Genomic DNA, 16,683 nt, shown 5'->3' on the forward strand with positions numbered 1-16,683 from the left:
ACAAAGTCTTAATGATTGAACGAGAGTTACTGATACAGCCTTCTGGTTTTATAAGATTGACTGACTGTCAACTAGTTTTTACATATAACTCTCTATAGCTTTACTTTTCTTTGCATATTCCGTCTTTTTTAACTTGAATGTGTCTCTCATTTTACAACGACTGACAATCTCTTGAGGGGAAACTGACACACTTTTGAGGATTCTTTCTGGTTGTCCACAGCCAACAAGGGAAAACTGCTTCCTCTCAGTGTCTCTGGTTAACATAAGGAGACTTTAACTGCTATAATTTCTGACAAAGATTTCTCCCCTCCACAGGTACTCACATCATTTGAAACATATCAGCTTACAAGTCTTGCTCTGCTGTGTTCCACTAGAAGGAAAATATCAAAACAAAGGATAAAACTTCTGCCAAAACTTGGAGGGTCTTGCTACGAGTGTTCACAGTCAGGTTATGCTCAATAATGCATCAAAAGAAAAGTGATTTCCCAGTTGGTATTATTTGCCGAAAGGAAATTGGGCCAGAGTTCATGTTTCATATCTGCTGCCAGTGGAAGAGTTATCAAATTCAGGGTTGCCTGCTAAATGGGCAGAATTCTCCTCAGGCAACCACAACATCACATTAAATAGGTTCTCTTCCCCTTGGCCACATTGCCAGGTTTGACTCAGCTGTTGAAGTTTGCTGATGAGGGGCTTTACAGTGCACTGTTCAAATGGAAAGAGACAAGGCTCTTTATTGGGAGCAGGGTGCTGATTTAGGAGCTGATTTGTGAACAGGGACTTCAGAAAATTGGGTTGTTTGCTCTCTATCTAGTCTAGAACAAGACCATCCATCAAGATTCAAGGTCAAGATTTTGACATAATTACATGCACAAATCAATGAAAGAAGCATTTCACATGATATATATGAGAGGAAAACAGAGCAGAAAACTATCAGATGAATAAAAATCAGAGATGCAAAAAGCACAGCATTACAGCTGCAATGGATTTAAAAAAAACAAAAAAAACAACAACAACATAATAGAATCAACTGGTTAAAAACTGCATGTCTCCGCACCAGAGATTTGCCAGAAAAACCACAGACAAAAGCAACCAACTTTTCACTGTTTCACTGCACTTAATTTCAGGTTCTGTTTGCCAGATACATGCTTCTAACCACCAGGATTTTCCATTAAAATGACTGCCTTCAGCTCCTGCATATTGCCAAGTTTCATTCAGTTTTTATGGTTGAGGCATGACTGAACCACGAGGGAAGTAGCTTTTCTTGGTAAGGTTAATTACTTCATACCACAACCATTTATGCAAAATATGCAAAAGAATTCAGCTGATTATGTCATTTCAATCTAGTGAAAGCAGCTTGACTATTGACAGACACTGTTTTGCTGCTTTTTAAAACAAATATTACACAAAACTAAACTGTCATGTGTTCTCTTTAATATAATTTGTGCCTAAAGTCCAGTCTGAGAGTGCTGCCATGACTTTAGAGCTTGTTGACTGATTTCAAAAGGAGCTGCTGAAACAGCAAAGAAATGGATTTTTCTGTCAGATGAGTGTTAAATAAGGACTGACCTTTGCTCTGCTGTCTGTGGGAGGTTGGAGAACAGATCTGTTTTTCTCTTTTTCTCTACACACTTTAGGGGCCTGAGCACCAGACTGGGATGTTGGTTGTTGCCTGAGGGATGGACTGATGACAGCATTGTTCAACCAAGGCCTGAAGAGGAAGAAAAGATCTCTGCCCTCACTCAGCTCACCTAAAATACTATCTGAAGGTTCCAGTTCAAGCCACTAGCTTCTGCTCAAATTGTTTCTGCAACCTCAAATGCTACTGCAACTTTAGGTAAGACTGATGTGGCTCATTTTCTCAAGAATGAGCTTTTAGAAGTCCTCAGTTTACATACAAGACTGATTGTTCGATGTCATGTTTGCAGTCACTGTTGACCATAAATGTTTTTTATAAACTACTGATCCATTCTGAACTGTTTTCTTGGGTGAAAATGTATTTTTGGAGTTTAGTGCAATGTTCATCCAATTACAGCAGATTACAGTTTTAGTAAATAGTTCTTGAATCAACGGGGACAAGAACCACATTTTCAAAAGGCATGTTTATTGGCACAGTTGTTTTGTATCTAACAATTTCTACCACTAACTATTTTTTTGTTTAAGAGAATAATGCCAAATTCAACATTAAGCAATAAGTGATAAAGCAGTTCTGAAGTAATCAACATGACTGATTACTGCTGTTCTGTTTTGCTTGTCAGGTCATGGTACAAAACCTGGTTATAGGCATGAGACTGTCAGTGTATCAGTTACTGTTTTGCAATCATCTTTTTCTCATCCACACATTTTATTTGTTGTGAGACCACATACACACACACACACAGAGAAATAGTTAAAATCACATAGTTGGCCATTTTACCATTTGGTTATTCTAAGTGTTTCAGGTTTCTTGCAGGTAGTACTGTACTGCCAAATGAGGTGACATCCAGCTTTAGGATGCACAAGAGAGAGCAGAGACATGGAAAACACCCAAAACACTTCCCCTCATCAACATTAAAACATTTGAACATTGAAACTTTTGAATGGATATTTAGGCTTAGCCATTGGGAAATTCAGAAACTGTTTTGACCATATAATGTCTTTTAAGTTTTAGACCACTGACAAGTGTAATTACAGAGAACTCAATAACTTAGGACACATCATGACCTCATGATACTGGATGACAGAAAAACACATTCCATGTTCCAACATATCAGCCAGAGCATATGAAACAAATCTAATCTTTTACAAGCCCATGCAAAAGCCCATCACATTAAGCTTCAACAACTGAAGGCTACATGTTTGACATCATTTCTGTGACCACACAAACTTGAAGTTATGATAGCAGCCATCTTGAATCCAGCTTTACCAGCCCACAAAAGTTTGCACCATAGCAGTGAATCCCATCCCAACAGTGACTATGGTACAACTAAATAAGCTGTCAACACTTCTGCAAAATGGTGGGAACTCTAAATTACAAGCCACAGTCCTGCTCCAGGCAAGAAAGAAACTTTTTTGTATGCAAAATGAGTACAAAGGGTCACAGTGAAAGAAGTTTTATTCTCTGTTTTTTAATCTGTGGTAGAATATGCTCTTAAACTATAAGAGACCAATAACAGTAATGCAGTCTGATCTAATAAAAGGGAAAACAGATTTACTACTATTGGGTTTTTTCCTTTTTTGGTAGAAAAATACCACATACTTATGGTTTTGGAGTCAAAGTCAAAGAATCTCTATGTACAAACATAATCAGCTGGTGCTGCTAATAAGAGGCCAACAGCAAAAACAGCAGCAAAACATCAACCGCAAACCAAGGTGAGAAACTGACTTTCTAATTTTCATATTTTTTATTTTCCTACATGCATTTCACAGTAAACAGCACTTGGCATTTTCAGAACTATGGCTGATTATAAGCAAAGAAAGTGAAAGAATAACTTCACAGGACAGAGAGAGACACGAACAATATGAGGAGGAGGGAGACAGCTAAAGGACAAGATAGGAAAATGAATAGAAAGAGGGCAGAATTAAGGAGACGGAGGAAAGAGACAGATGTTTGTTGATGTTTACTTGCCAGCGGAGGTGAAACAATAGACCAAACCGTGACTTCGATTTGTGTTGGGATTTTCAGGAAGTGAGTCGACAGTGTGCTCAGAAACAACGCAGCTGCAGACCAGCTGAGCACGCACACACACACTCGCACCACAGAACGACCAACACCCCCACTAAACCCACCTCCCACTGGGAAACAATCAGATGCTCCTCAGGGAATATGTCTGTCAGTTGTTCCCTAACTTTCCAGCTATCTACATATCGATCTCTCTTCAAGTTGCCAAAGAAAAACACCCATCCCTCTGCAACTACAATGAAATCTGTGAGAGACACAAAATACAAGCACCTGATAATTCCAATAGGATTCAAGCAGGTGGTCTTCAGACTGAGCAAACATGTTCCAATTATGGAAACAGGACAAAAGGTTTAACAAAAAGACACAAAGTTCAAGTGTCTGTGATGAGATGTTTAAAGTCCAAAAACCACTGACTCTCTTTGAAGTCTGTTTTTTTGGTTTGCTGATGACAGTCATCTGTCAGCTAGACAGGAGGTAAACATGAGCCATAAGAGGTTCAAGGTTGGGACAACATACTAGTAAAACTGCTGAACTGGTGTAACCTTGTCTAGCGTGACTACAGATACATTAGTTTCACCCAGATTCATTACAATAGAAGTTATGGTTTTATAATGAGCAACATTTACGATAATCATCTAGATCATTTGGACAATTTGGCATTGAAAAACTTGCCTGGCCTGCACAAAGCTCTGACCTTAACCCCACCCAACACCTTTGAGGTCAACTGTGACACTGCCAGACCTCATCACCCAGCATCAGTGGTGCTCTGACTGATGCTCTTGTGGGTGAAAGGGAGCAAATCCCTGCAGCAAGGTTCCAAAATCTTGCTGAAAGCCTTCCCAGAAAAGTGAAGCCCATTACATCATGACAATGACAACTGTCACATACAGGTAAAGTCTTTGGATATCTACATACTTTTGGCAGTGTATAAAGAAAGAGGATTGGGGGTCACGCAGAGCACAGTGAAGCTATAATGCTCACAGTAGTGTTTGACCATTGGCGAATGATTAGCTAAACATCTAATAATGATTACCTGAGTTCAAAGTGTCACTCTAGAAGTAATTAGCCTAACAGGCTGGAAAACAGCCTTATCTTCTTATGCTTTAGAGGCAACTGCACGATCAAACAAGCAGAGATCATCAACCACAAGTGGAAATTACTGCACGCTTATACATCCTGGAAAACAATTACATTATAATCCAGACAGAATTCTAATTTAACAAGGATTAAGTTGGGGAAACTGAAATTCTCATTTCTTACATGCCTGCATGTTTTAGAGCCACATACAGCTGCTCTGTACTCCATGACCTCATTAGAAACTCAGATGCTCCATTGCTGTATGACAGGACATTCCCTCTCTCTCTCTGTGGTCTCTACACAGCTGAACAGACACCTGCTTGTTTCTGCTCTATCTTTCCACCCTGACAGACACTTTCCAGACTGTTAGAGATTCCATGTTTTGCAAAAAGCCAGGAAGCCAGCCTCTCCCAGAAAAATAAACATTCTAATTCAGACAACTTTACATTATCATAAATTGCAGTTGTGATGCACCTCTGAGCTCTCCCCCCACCAGCAACCTATGAGCATGCTATTTCCTGCAGAAATGCAGACTCATAAGTTGTATCATGTGTCATATTTTATTCAGTAAAATGTCCTCAGAGAACACAGGGTGTACTGTGGTTCAGTCAAAACCGTGCCCTTTACAGCTGTAACCACGTGTATGTGCTGTAATGTTCCAAACCTCAGCTGCAGAGAGGAACTTTCTTTTCATCCTGTGTCACAGTTAGAGGCATTGAACAGCTCTATATGAGCAACAGGCAGTTAGGAGCCTCAGTCAAGGCCACTTCATTAGTGGATGCTGAGGGTACAGAAAGAGTTTCTCATTCACTTCTCCCAGCCACTTTGTTCCAGCTGTTCTAAAACTTGTTATCCTCTAGTCATAGGCCTGCTCCTCTTCACTGTGTAAACACACCATTAGCAGCCCAATCATGATGTCCGCTGCAGAGGTGAGCAACAAGGGAGCTTGACCTGTGACCAATGTCTGTATGCTCAACATGGTTATGAAAGACTACAGGAGTAATATGAGGTTTGATAAATATCTGAAACCACTGCTATAGTAGATAGTGAGTGAATACAAAATAAAGAAAATACTCTACCTGGGGACTAAGGAGTCAGTAGGCCCCAAGCTCTGTGTGAGGTGGTTGTTATTATAAGTTTTCACTGCAAAATGAACAGGCATCATGTGCATAAACACTGAGGGAATAGCTCAAACATTAATCCACAACAAGGAAGTGATCACAAGTCCTTCAAACTGTTTATACTCTCAGGTTTTAAGCAGATGTTCCATTAAGCTTCAGTATTGATACCACACAACATGGACCCTCCATATATGCTGGAAATAATTACACAACTCTTGAACTGTGTGGTCACATAACCACCACAGCTAGTAAGGTGGGAGCTTTAAGCCGTCCATGCCGAGGGGCCTGTTACGTCAATCCATCCATATAGGAAAGGAAAATTTAAGGATATACAATAAAAAACTTCATGCATCAGTAAAAAAGCAGCAAAAAATTCATGACTGCTGTTTTGTTTGATCCAACATTAAAATGAAGGCCAACGAAAGAAAACAGCTGACCACATCAAACAGTGTTCAGAACTACAGCATTTGGTAGAAAAGCTCTTTGATTTCAGTGAGTCATGACTGATGCTCAGATAAGACTGAATTACTGAGAGGTTAAACAAAGATAAGTTAACTCAGGAATTCCAATTTGTTAACAATATGTCAAAATTAGGGTGGAGAAGTAGTTTATAATGTCCTTACAGATCCACTTGTGAGGTTTTACTAAAAGAGGAGCGACAATCAATTATAAAAAGCTTCAAAGGGCAGAGGTCCGAGTGACATTTAGGCGTCACACCTTTACCCTCCCACACACAATCCTTCCTATACTTAACATATCCTGTGTTTGTCCTCTGCTTTCATGCTTTGAAGACAGACATCTCTCCCATCTAAAAGTGTCTACACTCACACTGCGTCAACCACTCAAAATAGTTGGCTTGTTTTGTCCAAGACAAATTTAGCTATTCCTGTTTACCCTTCAGGATAACGCACATGTGTTTGGTTTTAAGGGTTTGTTTGTTTGTTTGATTATTTGCAGATACAACCATCGAGGCTCAGAGACTGTGAAGCAGCTTCCCTCATAGTGTTATGTCAGCAGAATGGTAACTTGACAGTGATCTTTTTACTCATTCTACACCGCCTGTTTCCTTTTGAAACTTATATGAGTTTATCAACAACTTTTCAACAGAGTAAAAAAGTAGGAAAAAGAATCAAGGTCACATGACAAAATTAATGACAAGAAAACTCATAATTGTGATGAAGGCACAAAAACAACAAACTGCATTAATTATGAATGAGAGAAATTAATTAGCAGCCAGATGAATATAATGAGAGCCGTCATATTGGACCAAATTTGGCAGTTGCTGGAAGTAAACAGGAATAATCTGGGATGCAGAAACACGTCGCACATGTTGCACACAACCTGCAGTACATCTTGAATTAGTTTGAGCCTGCTGACACATGAAAGTATAAACAACCACAAGAAGGGTTTGTGTCACTGTCCCAGGAAGAGAAATACTCAAACACTCAGACTGCTCACTCACTGTACCAGATAACAGCTTCAACAAGAGTCAACAAAAATAAGAGTGAAATGTATTTCTGTTATGGTTTTGTATTCAACAGATAATTACTTGTATGCATCTGCTGTGAGCACTGTCTCAAGTTTAAACATTGTTTATGTAATAACATCATAATGTAGCAGAGAAAGAAATGTCCATTTTGTGCAGCCCACTTGTGCATTTGACATGCAGAGTATAAACACACATCTGCATAGTCTAAGAAAGATCTGGCCACTTTGCCTTGTCTAACATTTAGTGGTAGTCATTATGATATCATTTGGTTGTTTTTTTTATTTGGTGACAGCTCTGGTGCTCAGGGCAGGAAAAAAGTCAATGTATTAATAAACTGCATATCAGTTGACTCACTTGTGTGTTATATCATGTGGTGGATGGAAACAAACTGGACATTCATTTATAGGGAATGTCACAGACTGTAAAAGTCTCCAGTGCTGTTACTCATTCATGAAATCATTGTTGGACAGGACCGAGGGTCTTACTGTGCTTGAGTTGAAATTACACTTCTAATCAAAACCTGACATGTTACCTCTGTACAGGGCTGCGGTCCAGATGACCTACATCCAAATGATGCCAAACCAGGATCTGATTAAGTCAGAATCAAGACCAAATGGACGTGGAAGGATTTACACATTACTTCCTTACACTCAATGTCATCTTCCTTCTGCTGACAAATCTATCAAGAGCTGGTCTAAAGGTGTTAATGCTGCTATTTCTTGGAGTTAAGTTTATCAACTACAGCTTCTGTCTTTATCTGCCTGTTCCAATGCTTTTGCTGTCTTTTTGTTTCTTTCTGTAGAACTAAGCTATCAGTTTTCTCGACAGCTTTTGTTTGGACACAGGGATAGAAACCCTTTTCACGCTCAGAAATCAGCACTGTGCCTAATAGTTTCCAGAATCTGGCAACAGAAATGTTTAACTTTCAAACAAAGTAGCCAAGACTGAACCTCTGTATTTGAATCAAAAATTCAGACAATAACCAAGACAATCAGTCAATAGATTAATATTCACTTTATCGAGAAACCTGAGAGAACATGTAACTACATCAATTCACTGAGTGCGTCATTCCTAGATGACTCATAATAACCTGAGCTATATAAGGTTCATAAGACTAACCACTGCAGTACTGAGTAAGGGTTTTGTGATCACCTCCATGGTCTAGTGTAAATCAACAGAGATGCTTAGTCAGTCAGCCACATACTTACAAGTCACTGATAACTACACCCAAGCCTTCATTTATAAAGCTTAATGATGTGATCCAAAGTAGATATATTGGAAAAATTGTGACATTACACAGTGAATTTGGCCCCACAACAGCAGGAAAACAAAAATGTAAAAACTTGGGTAGAGGAAGTTAAACATATTCATCTGACCTGAACAAATACAAGATAAAAAAGAAGAAAATAATGGGTCCTGCTTTTGATAGTAGAAGAGAAATGGTTCAACTTTAAAGTCAAATAAAACAGTGGGTGTCTTTTGATTTTTTCCAAAAAATATCTTTTGTTTTGGGATGAACTTGTTTAAATGAAGTTGGTTGTGGGTTTGTGTTCTATACGACTCAACATGTTCTGATTCCCAACAGCGTCATGTATAAATCTGTTTAAGTTGTAGTCCACCCTGTTTATGATTCTCTGTTGGTAATACAATCACCTAACAAGTTTTGCCTTCTTACATATTACTGATCTCACATCGTTATCGTCTTTGTCATTCTCGTCGTCACCCTTTTCCTCATTATCAACCACAACATACTCATCATAACAACATTCACTAAGAGTCACATCATCGGCCAACTCATCTTATTCATTATCCCTAATACCGACTGCATTCGTGCCATTCCATGGAACATTATCTTTGAATAATTACCATGTGTACAGCAGATGGAGAACAACACGAGTGGGTTGTGTGTTTGCATGTGTGCTCTGTTCCTGTGGGTGTGGCATTATAGGCATATGCGAGCATGTGCAAGTGTACATTGTGTGTATGTGCATGCATACATGATCAAGTATAACTGCTAGTTCACATAATCACTCCAGGCTGAAGATGTCATAATATACGCTGTGTTTGTCAACATGTTGCTCATTAATTAAGATCTAAGGCAGATAATTCCCTGAGGATATGGTTTTATAATTCCTCTGTAGGATGAAAACCATCACTATAGCACAACAAAACAAAGACTGATGTCTGGATCCTTTACAACTTGGGCCAAAGCCATCTTGTTTTGTTGATTGTTTTGTTTGTTTATGCAGTTTTGAACATCTTGTATTCATTCATTCATTCCTTTACCCATTCATCTGTTTACATTAAGACTGATTAATTGCCTCATTCTTTCATTTACCTATTGCATTTCTTTGCATGTAAAGTTGTCTTGTATTCATTTGCTCATTTATTTATTCACTAATTGTTCTGCTGATACCCCATCCATACATTTAGCATATACACCATCGGTCTTGCATTTATTCATTTATGTACTCCATTAATTAACCATTCATCATATTCATACACTCATTTACTTGATTAGTCACAAATATGTTGATTCATACAACCATGCATTTTTCCCTCCATTCATTCATTCATTCATTCATTCATTCATTTATTCATTCTTTTGTAAAGTCTTCTAAAAGTAATCCATCCATTCACTCAATAACTAACTGGACTATTGACTCTCTCATCTGTCTATTCATTCACTACCAGCTAATGTGTCCATGCACCTATGATCAGCCCCACATGGATGGGGCTGTTACCAAAGACTGCTGAATAGAAATTGGTTTTTCTGTCAAATGTCAAATTGGAGAGAACTCTGATGTTCCAGTCCATGGAATTTTTTTTTTTTGTCTTGCCAGTTCTTAGTTCTTCTGCTTCTTCTTCTAGTTGAGAGAAGCACCATGTACCATTTCACACTAAGGAAACGGATCATAAGAGCTTTATTTCAAATTGTGCAGAGAAATGCGAATGTTGCCACGGAGACAGCTCTGTTTTCAAGAATATTTACAGCATGCAGCCTGGAAATATTTGTCCCTGGTGCTCTCTCTCTCTCTGGCAAGTGAGCCAACAAGCTTTTTTTTCCCCCTCTTGAAAAAGTGAATCATGGCAGACGACTATGAATATGGCAAAAGCACAAACAGCCTGAGAGTGGAGCCTCTAGCTCAGCAAGCCTCTGCAGGATCTACAGTAGAAGAAACTGGACCATGAAATTACACTTTAAAAACTTCTCATTAGTCAAGAAAGCAACCCAGCTCCACCCACCTGATCATACACATTCACTATCAAGTTCTGCTGGGTTGCTAACATCCACTTCCACAACTTCTTTTCAGTCAAACTTATTCCTATGAGATCATTTTTCACTCCATATTAAAATTGGGAAAGAGTTTTTATTGCAAAGTGTTTAGATTTTTTTTTTTTACGAGTAGCCAAAGCAGTGTTTCATTCAAAATGTCAGACTCTGACAAGTAAGCTCCATGGAGAGAGACCCCATAATTATTTGAGTGCGCCCAGACAATGCAGTTTTTGTGACATGGAGGCCCTTGTGCTGATCATAGGTCAATATATCCACACACAGCCACACACACACACACTTAGCTGCAAATGCCAGTGTGGATTCCAGCTCACTGACAAAAGCAGTGATGATATATAGCTTGTCTGTCTGAAGGCCAGGATGAAAACTAATGAAATGAAGCCCTAAGATAGAACTGACAATGACCTTCATGTCTGACAAGCACCTCCTCACACACATATTCCACATCAGTTGCATTAAATCACTTTCACTACCTTAATTATGTAGTGCTACTGATTACAGAGTCTGTCAATGTGCATGTTGTGAGGTTTTGCCTGTTTCCAACTGCAATGGAAAAGGAAAATCTGCAGCTCTCTCAGCACTAATTGGGACCATGTTGAAGTGTCCTGATTGATCCATTAATCACAGAAAAGAATTTAGATTTAAGCTGTGAAAACAGTCTGCACAGACAGCAAAGCACTACACAGGGGCTCTGAAAACATATCAGTCAGGATATAATTGAAACCATCATATAACAGCACAGGAGCTAGCAGGTAGCCTTCTGCACTCGTGTCATGACACCGATCCACAAGCAGCAGTAGTTCCCAAAAGTTTGCAAAGTTTCCAGAGAGTTTCACTCTCCACACAGTTACCACTCTATACGTGTACCACAGTATAAACAGCCTTACTGTATGTACAGAGATTTTGGATCCAGTCCAGTCCAACATTAAGCAGCCCATGGGATGTATGATCTTATCAAATGGGGATACCTTGTGCAAATATGCGCTCAAAACTCAGACCAAAAACCCCTCAAGACGTTCCCAGGGTCTTTGCTATATAGGCACTTTAATAATCATCCCCATGTGAGAAAAGTTGAATTGCAATGAAAGAAGAGAAACTACTGTTAAAATAACCATAGGAACCTAAAATGTGTGTCTATGCTACAAAATATTTAGTTGGTAATGAACTTGCCTTTCTGAATACTTTGTGAGTTACAACTTCACTATTTTATTTCTACAACATTAACTAAGTCCAACATGTCCCAGAGTATGACTACAGTATTCATTTGATTTCCTAATAAGACCACCTTGTTGCAATATTTAAGCATCCTCCTCAAAGTAATATCACACTGTGCCTCAGTGTTAACACTAACTGCACCACAGGATCGGAGTGCAACAGTTTCATCATTCATATTCAGCAGATGAAAACTCATGAGCCAGCAGAAAGTTCACCAACAGCAGCATTCAATCAACAGACAGAGAGTGCACATACCGTCCAGCAGCTGATAGGCAGAGGAGTGACGACAGCAGAACCAGAGGACTAGCAGAAATAATCCAAAGAACCAGGGAGGAATGCTGCACAAAAACACAAGTAAAAAGTGAGAAAACTGACTGAAAGCTAACTTAAAACAACTTCTTCAGAGAAAACACTGTGCCTTTCATTTACCGTGAAGACATCTTCAGTGATGATGAGCTTAGATCCACAGTAAACTTGCCCTGTTCATGTGTGAGAGTGATAGTAGAGTGAGAGAGAGATGGAGCCCACTCTGCCTCTCTCTCCCCCACTTACTCCAAACTAAAATCCTCGGACTCTCCTCCTCCTTTCTCTTGCTCTCTCTCTCTCTCACTCTCTGGTTCCCAGTCAAACAAAGGCAGCTTCAGTGCGTCGGGACTCCAGGGGCCCTCACAAAGCTGAAACCTGACTCCTCACGTCTCTCTATGGACCACCGCTTTCTGATCCAGCCCTCCCCTCAGACATCACAACCCCAGATACAAATTAACACACTCCAGTTAAACCCTCCTCCCCCTGTTCCTGCTGCTCCTCCTCACTGGTGTGGTTTCTCTCACTTTCCCTGTCATTTAAAGCAAGTGTGGCCTTGGCCTGTAAGGGGAGAGATGCCTCAAGAGCTGCAGCATCAAGTCCACATCTCTCTTTTTAAGTATAGTGAACAAAAGAAATCATCACGGGTCAGAGGAAATATTCCAACAGATAAAACCAAACCTCCCTGTTAACACTGGCATTGAAGCAATGTGTTTTCTTTGTAATTCCGTGGTTAAATATGTTCAACCTATTCCTAAGAAAACTCCACTAATACACATTTAACAAACATCTGACTAGTAAATGCTGATACCATTTTATATTTCAAAAATTCTCTCATGTATTATTGATAAAATAGAAAAGTATTCTGGCAATAAAAGCATTGTCTTTTCTGGTCAGAGGTTGTTTAAAAGTTCACATATATTATTATAAATAATTATTTGGTTAGTAAAACTCAACCATCCATTCATTTTCCAATAGATGTGTCTCTCCCAGGCTCTCCCCGTTGTACTTGTCCAGAATACTTACATCCAGGCATCCAGAAGGTATCAGGATTACAGGCCCAAACCACCCCTTTTTTTTTTTTTTTCATTCTAGTGATGATGATGATGTGATGATGTGCAAACCCTTCACCTTGTCCCTTGGGATTCAACTTTCTGGAATCAACAATTCAGGTGAACACTTCAGGTGTACAGAGGTGAGAAAGCAGGGTCACAATAATTCTCAAACTCTCTTCTTTGTTCTTCTACACAGTTATCTCAATCTATCTCTATACACCATTTCAGTGTACAAGCAAGTGCACATTATGAATAACCTTCAAGTGAGACTGTCTTAAAAGGTGTACCTTTATCCCTTCATCTAAATGACTCCAGCATGTTGCCCCTGACTCTGACAGCCATCCTTTCACCTGACCTTCAAGTGGAGCTGTTTACAAATCACTTTTCTGCTTTCTGACATTGTTAGACAATACATTGTGCAAACTAGTTCTTTTTAAGCACAACTTGGCCCTACAGACGTCCTGCAAAGGAAACTCACTTTAACCACTTGTATCTGTGATCTATTTGTTTTCATTACTACCCAAAATGCATGATCATTATTCAAGGTTGGAATTTTAAAAGATGCAAAGATCTGCCATCACTTCCTTTTACACCAGGACAGTCCAAAACAATGCCAACACCACTTCTGATACAACATCACTACTGATTTTCATCCCATTCACTCTCAAACCACCCCTCACATGCATTTGGGGTCACAGTCTCAAACTCACCAACTGATTCTGTTTCATGATAAAAACTCTGCTGGTGATTATGTCATCAGTGAGTCACCAACACAATGTCTGGACTCAAGAGCCTTGTGCAGTGGTGCCAAATGGAATCTGCCTTTGAACAAACACGCACACACACAAACACCCACCAGTCTCGCAGCAGGAGCCGGTGTGTTAGAGGGGAGGACAGATAAAGATGTGTTCAGACCTTGTCTCTGACAGCTCAGACAGATAAGAGCCATCAAGGCCTGCGAGTGATGCTGTTAGAGAGGCGGCATCAGCGATAAGCCGTCCTCACTTCACTGTCCTCATACAGACTGACCAGTGCTGTTGTCAGGCCACATTCCTCCTTACACTGTCACGCTGCAAGTTTGTTTCTTCATTCTATGAATCCATTTATAGAATTTCTGATCTTCGTTACCCATTAGGGGCAGCAAAGTTTAAAATCAATCAAATTCAATCGGGAGTGGGCTCAAGTCGGCTGATCCAACCAGAATCAGATTTTTAAGTTTAAAAAAAAATCTGGTGCAGAGACATATCGTTCCTCTATTTAAAGCATATAGAGTTTTACAGTAAGCTAAGCCCTAACATAGAACATTTCTCCCTCAGCTCAGAATGCTCAACAGGTGTGTTTTTTCTCTCTTTTAATAAGTGTCTTATCTGCTGGATGTCAGGTTTTCAGGATGTCAGGCAATCAATTTCAAAGGCTCCTCCTCTAAAGTGAAGAGCTGGAGTATTATTCTCAACTTTAGATGTGTAAGGGGAAACATTAAGTGCTTCAGGTATTAAGTTTAGCTTAGAAAGAAGTCTCCATGACACATCATCAAAGGCGATGCATCTAGGTGTTCACTTTGCCGCACAGATGTCCACAGTGTTTCTCTGAGTCAGGGCAGATGATGGAGGTCTGTTTTGATAAAAATAAGCTTTTGACTAAGAACTTAACACATTAAAGGAGTGAGTGTTTGTGTTTCTATCTGCATGCATACTTTAAAACACAGCTGGTTGATTGTGCTGTATTTGGTTTGATGTAAAGAGCTGATGCACATTGCCTGCAAAACTAGCATTTATGTGTCCTCTGTTTGATAATCTGTTTCAGTTTCAACAGTTTCTCTGATGGCTGCTACAATGTCTTTGCTCTGTACTGCCCTGAAATCATATGTCAAATGCTGACACTGTTCTCTAGCCTTCGGTCTCTCCTCACTAAGAATTTTAGTAGCTGAAACCTACACTTGAAAATGTGCAACAAAGACACAATTGCTGTAATACAGGCAATTGCAATTCCTCCAAGATATATTTGCCTGTGCAAATTGGTTGAATATAAACTAGACGTTTCCACACAACAACTGAAACAAAAAGTGAAGAATCATCCATTTATAAATGTGTGGGGAAAGCTCACATTTCTTTAATGGATGTTTGTTTTTGGCAAAATCTTCAGTGAAAAAAAAATACATTTTGTGGTTACCAAGATTACTCTACACCCCCTCTACACCCACACACAGACTTTTGGTGAGTGCTCTGAGATCTCCATAGTAGTCTGTGTATTTGGAGATAAACAAAGTGAGAAGACCATTCTTTGTGATGAGAGAGACAAGCAGACAAAGAGCAACAGACTGGCGTTTCTATGCAAAGAAAACAGCAACACAGTGAAGGGGGGTGAGTGTGAGGGATTTCAGCCTGTGGGTGGCTGCAGATTAAAAGGGGTCCAGGCTGAGGTCTCGCTGGTATGAGTCAGTAAGATACCAGATCGTCATCACGCTTTAGCTGACGGCTGTGAGAAAGCAGTCTGAGCTGCCCCAGCTGACATCAAAACGCACCAGCGAACAAAAAGAAAACACATCTGTTTGCAGTGCCTGGCTCTGAGTCTGAAAGATGGAGATTTTTTTTAGGGAATTTCCATGTTGTGAACCTAAGCTGTTTGTGGTTATAATAGACTGCCCTGCTGCTGAAAGACATTCAGAGATTTAGCGGAAGTTTAATTTAATATTCACAGGGAAAATAACAGATTATGACATTAAAACTTTTTAGGGGGAAGCAGAAACTAAAACCCTACTCTGATGATATTGGATATCTAAATCCTGGATTTGCAACCTAAATTGATTTAAAGAGGAGATTTGATTACAAGACATAAAAGCCAAGTAGTGTAGAATAAAGCACAAGATGCCAGGTAGAGCTCATAAATGAAGAACAGAGTGAGAGGAAGCTGAAATTGGGCCCCAAAATGTCTACCTTGCTCTAGATAAGCTAGTGTTTTCTACTGGTCATATTTTAAATATTTCGTATCACGGAAGCCAGGATTCCTTGCAGCACCTTTGACCCACGGTGGGTGTTTATTAACCTTCAGGCAACAGTGATAGAAACAGTGATGTGTGAGGAGAATGAAGACAGAGGTGGAGTGGGCTTCTTATGTAGAGCAATAAACAACTTGTCTTTGAATGATTGGAGTTGTTATCACTTGGCTTCTATAAACATCATGTCTTGGTCACTACTGCCACCTCAGGTACAGCACTCAGTCAAAAAGTATTGCAAGACAATGCAACGGTAGATAAGATTACAAAATTCCCACTATGACCTTTGGGGGGCTCAGTAGAGTTCAAACCTGTAAATCATTTGTTCACTTTAAAAATATCAAAATATAAACTTGTTTCCCAGCAAAGTTAGACATACAGGTCTGTAAGATGGTGTCACTGTCCTTCATAGCTACGTGTCAGTCTTCCTCCTTTAATTTGCCTCACTTTAACTCCCTTCACCCACTCCTGACTGACA

The 16,683-nt window shown here is 39.6% G+C and overlaps 1 protein-coding gene and 1 long non-coding RNA gene across 3 annotated transcripts in view; one reads left to right on the plus strand and one right to left on the minus strand.

Moving 5' to 3' along the window:
- LOC108885086 (collagen alpha-1(XVIII) chain) overlaps positions 1 to 12,550 on the minus strand; it is a 52,573-nt gene extending 40,023 nt beyond the window's left edge. The window contains exons 1-2 of one of the 2 annotated variants that reach the window (XM_018679273.2): positions 12,285 to 12,550; positions 12,111 to 12,193 (exon numbers count right to left, since the gene is read on the minus strand). In XM_018679273.2, coding sequence (XP_018534789.1) covers positions 12,111 to 12,193; positions 12,285 to 12,295 — 94 coding nt within the window. In that variant the 5' untranslated portion in view covers positions 12,296 to 12,550. The remainder of the gene's footprint in view (positions 1 to 12,110; positions 12,194 to 12,284) is intronic. The other variant, XM_018679274.2, reaches the window with a different exon arrangement.
- Positions 1,572 to 9,789, plus strand: LOC108885087 (uncharacterized). The gene is made up of 3 exons (XR_001961185.2): positions 1,572 to 1,834; positions 6,814 to 6,877; positions 7,888 to 9,789. It is a non-coding gene; the product is annotated as an uncharacterized LOC108885087 (long non-coding RNA).
- Positions 12,551 to 16,683: the final 4,133 nt, after the last annotated feature.

Source organism: Lates calcarifer, linkage group LG24, assembly GCF_001640805.2.
Source record: "Lates calcarifer isolate ASB-BC8 linkage group LG24, TLL_Latcal_v3, whole genome shotgun sequence".
NCBI classification, from domain to species: Eukaryota; Metazoa; Chordata; class Actinopteri; family Centropomidae; genus Lates; species Lates calcarifer.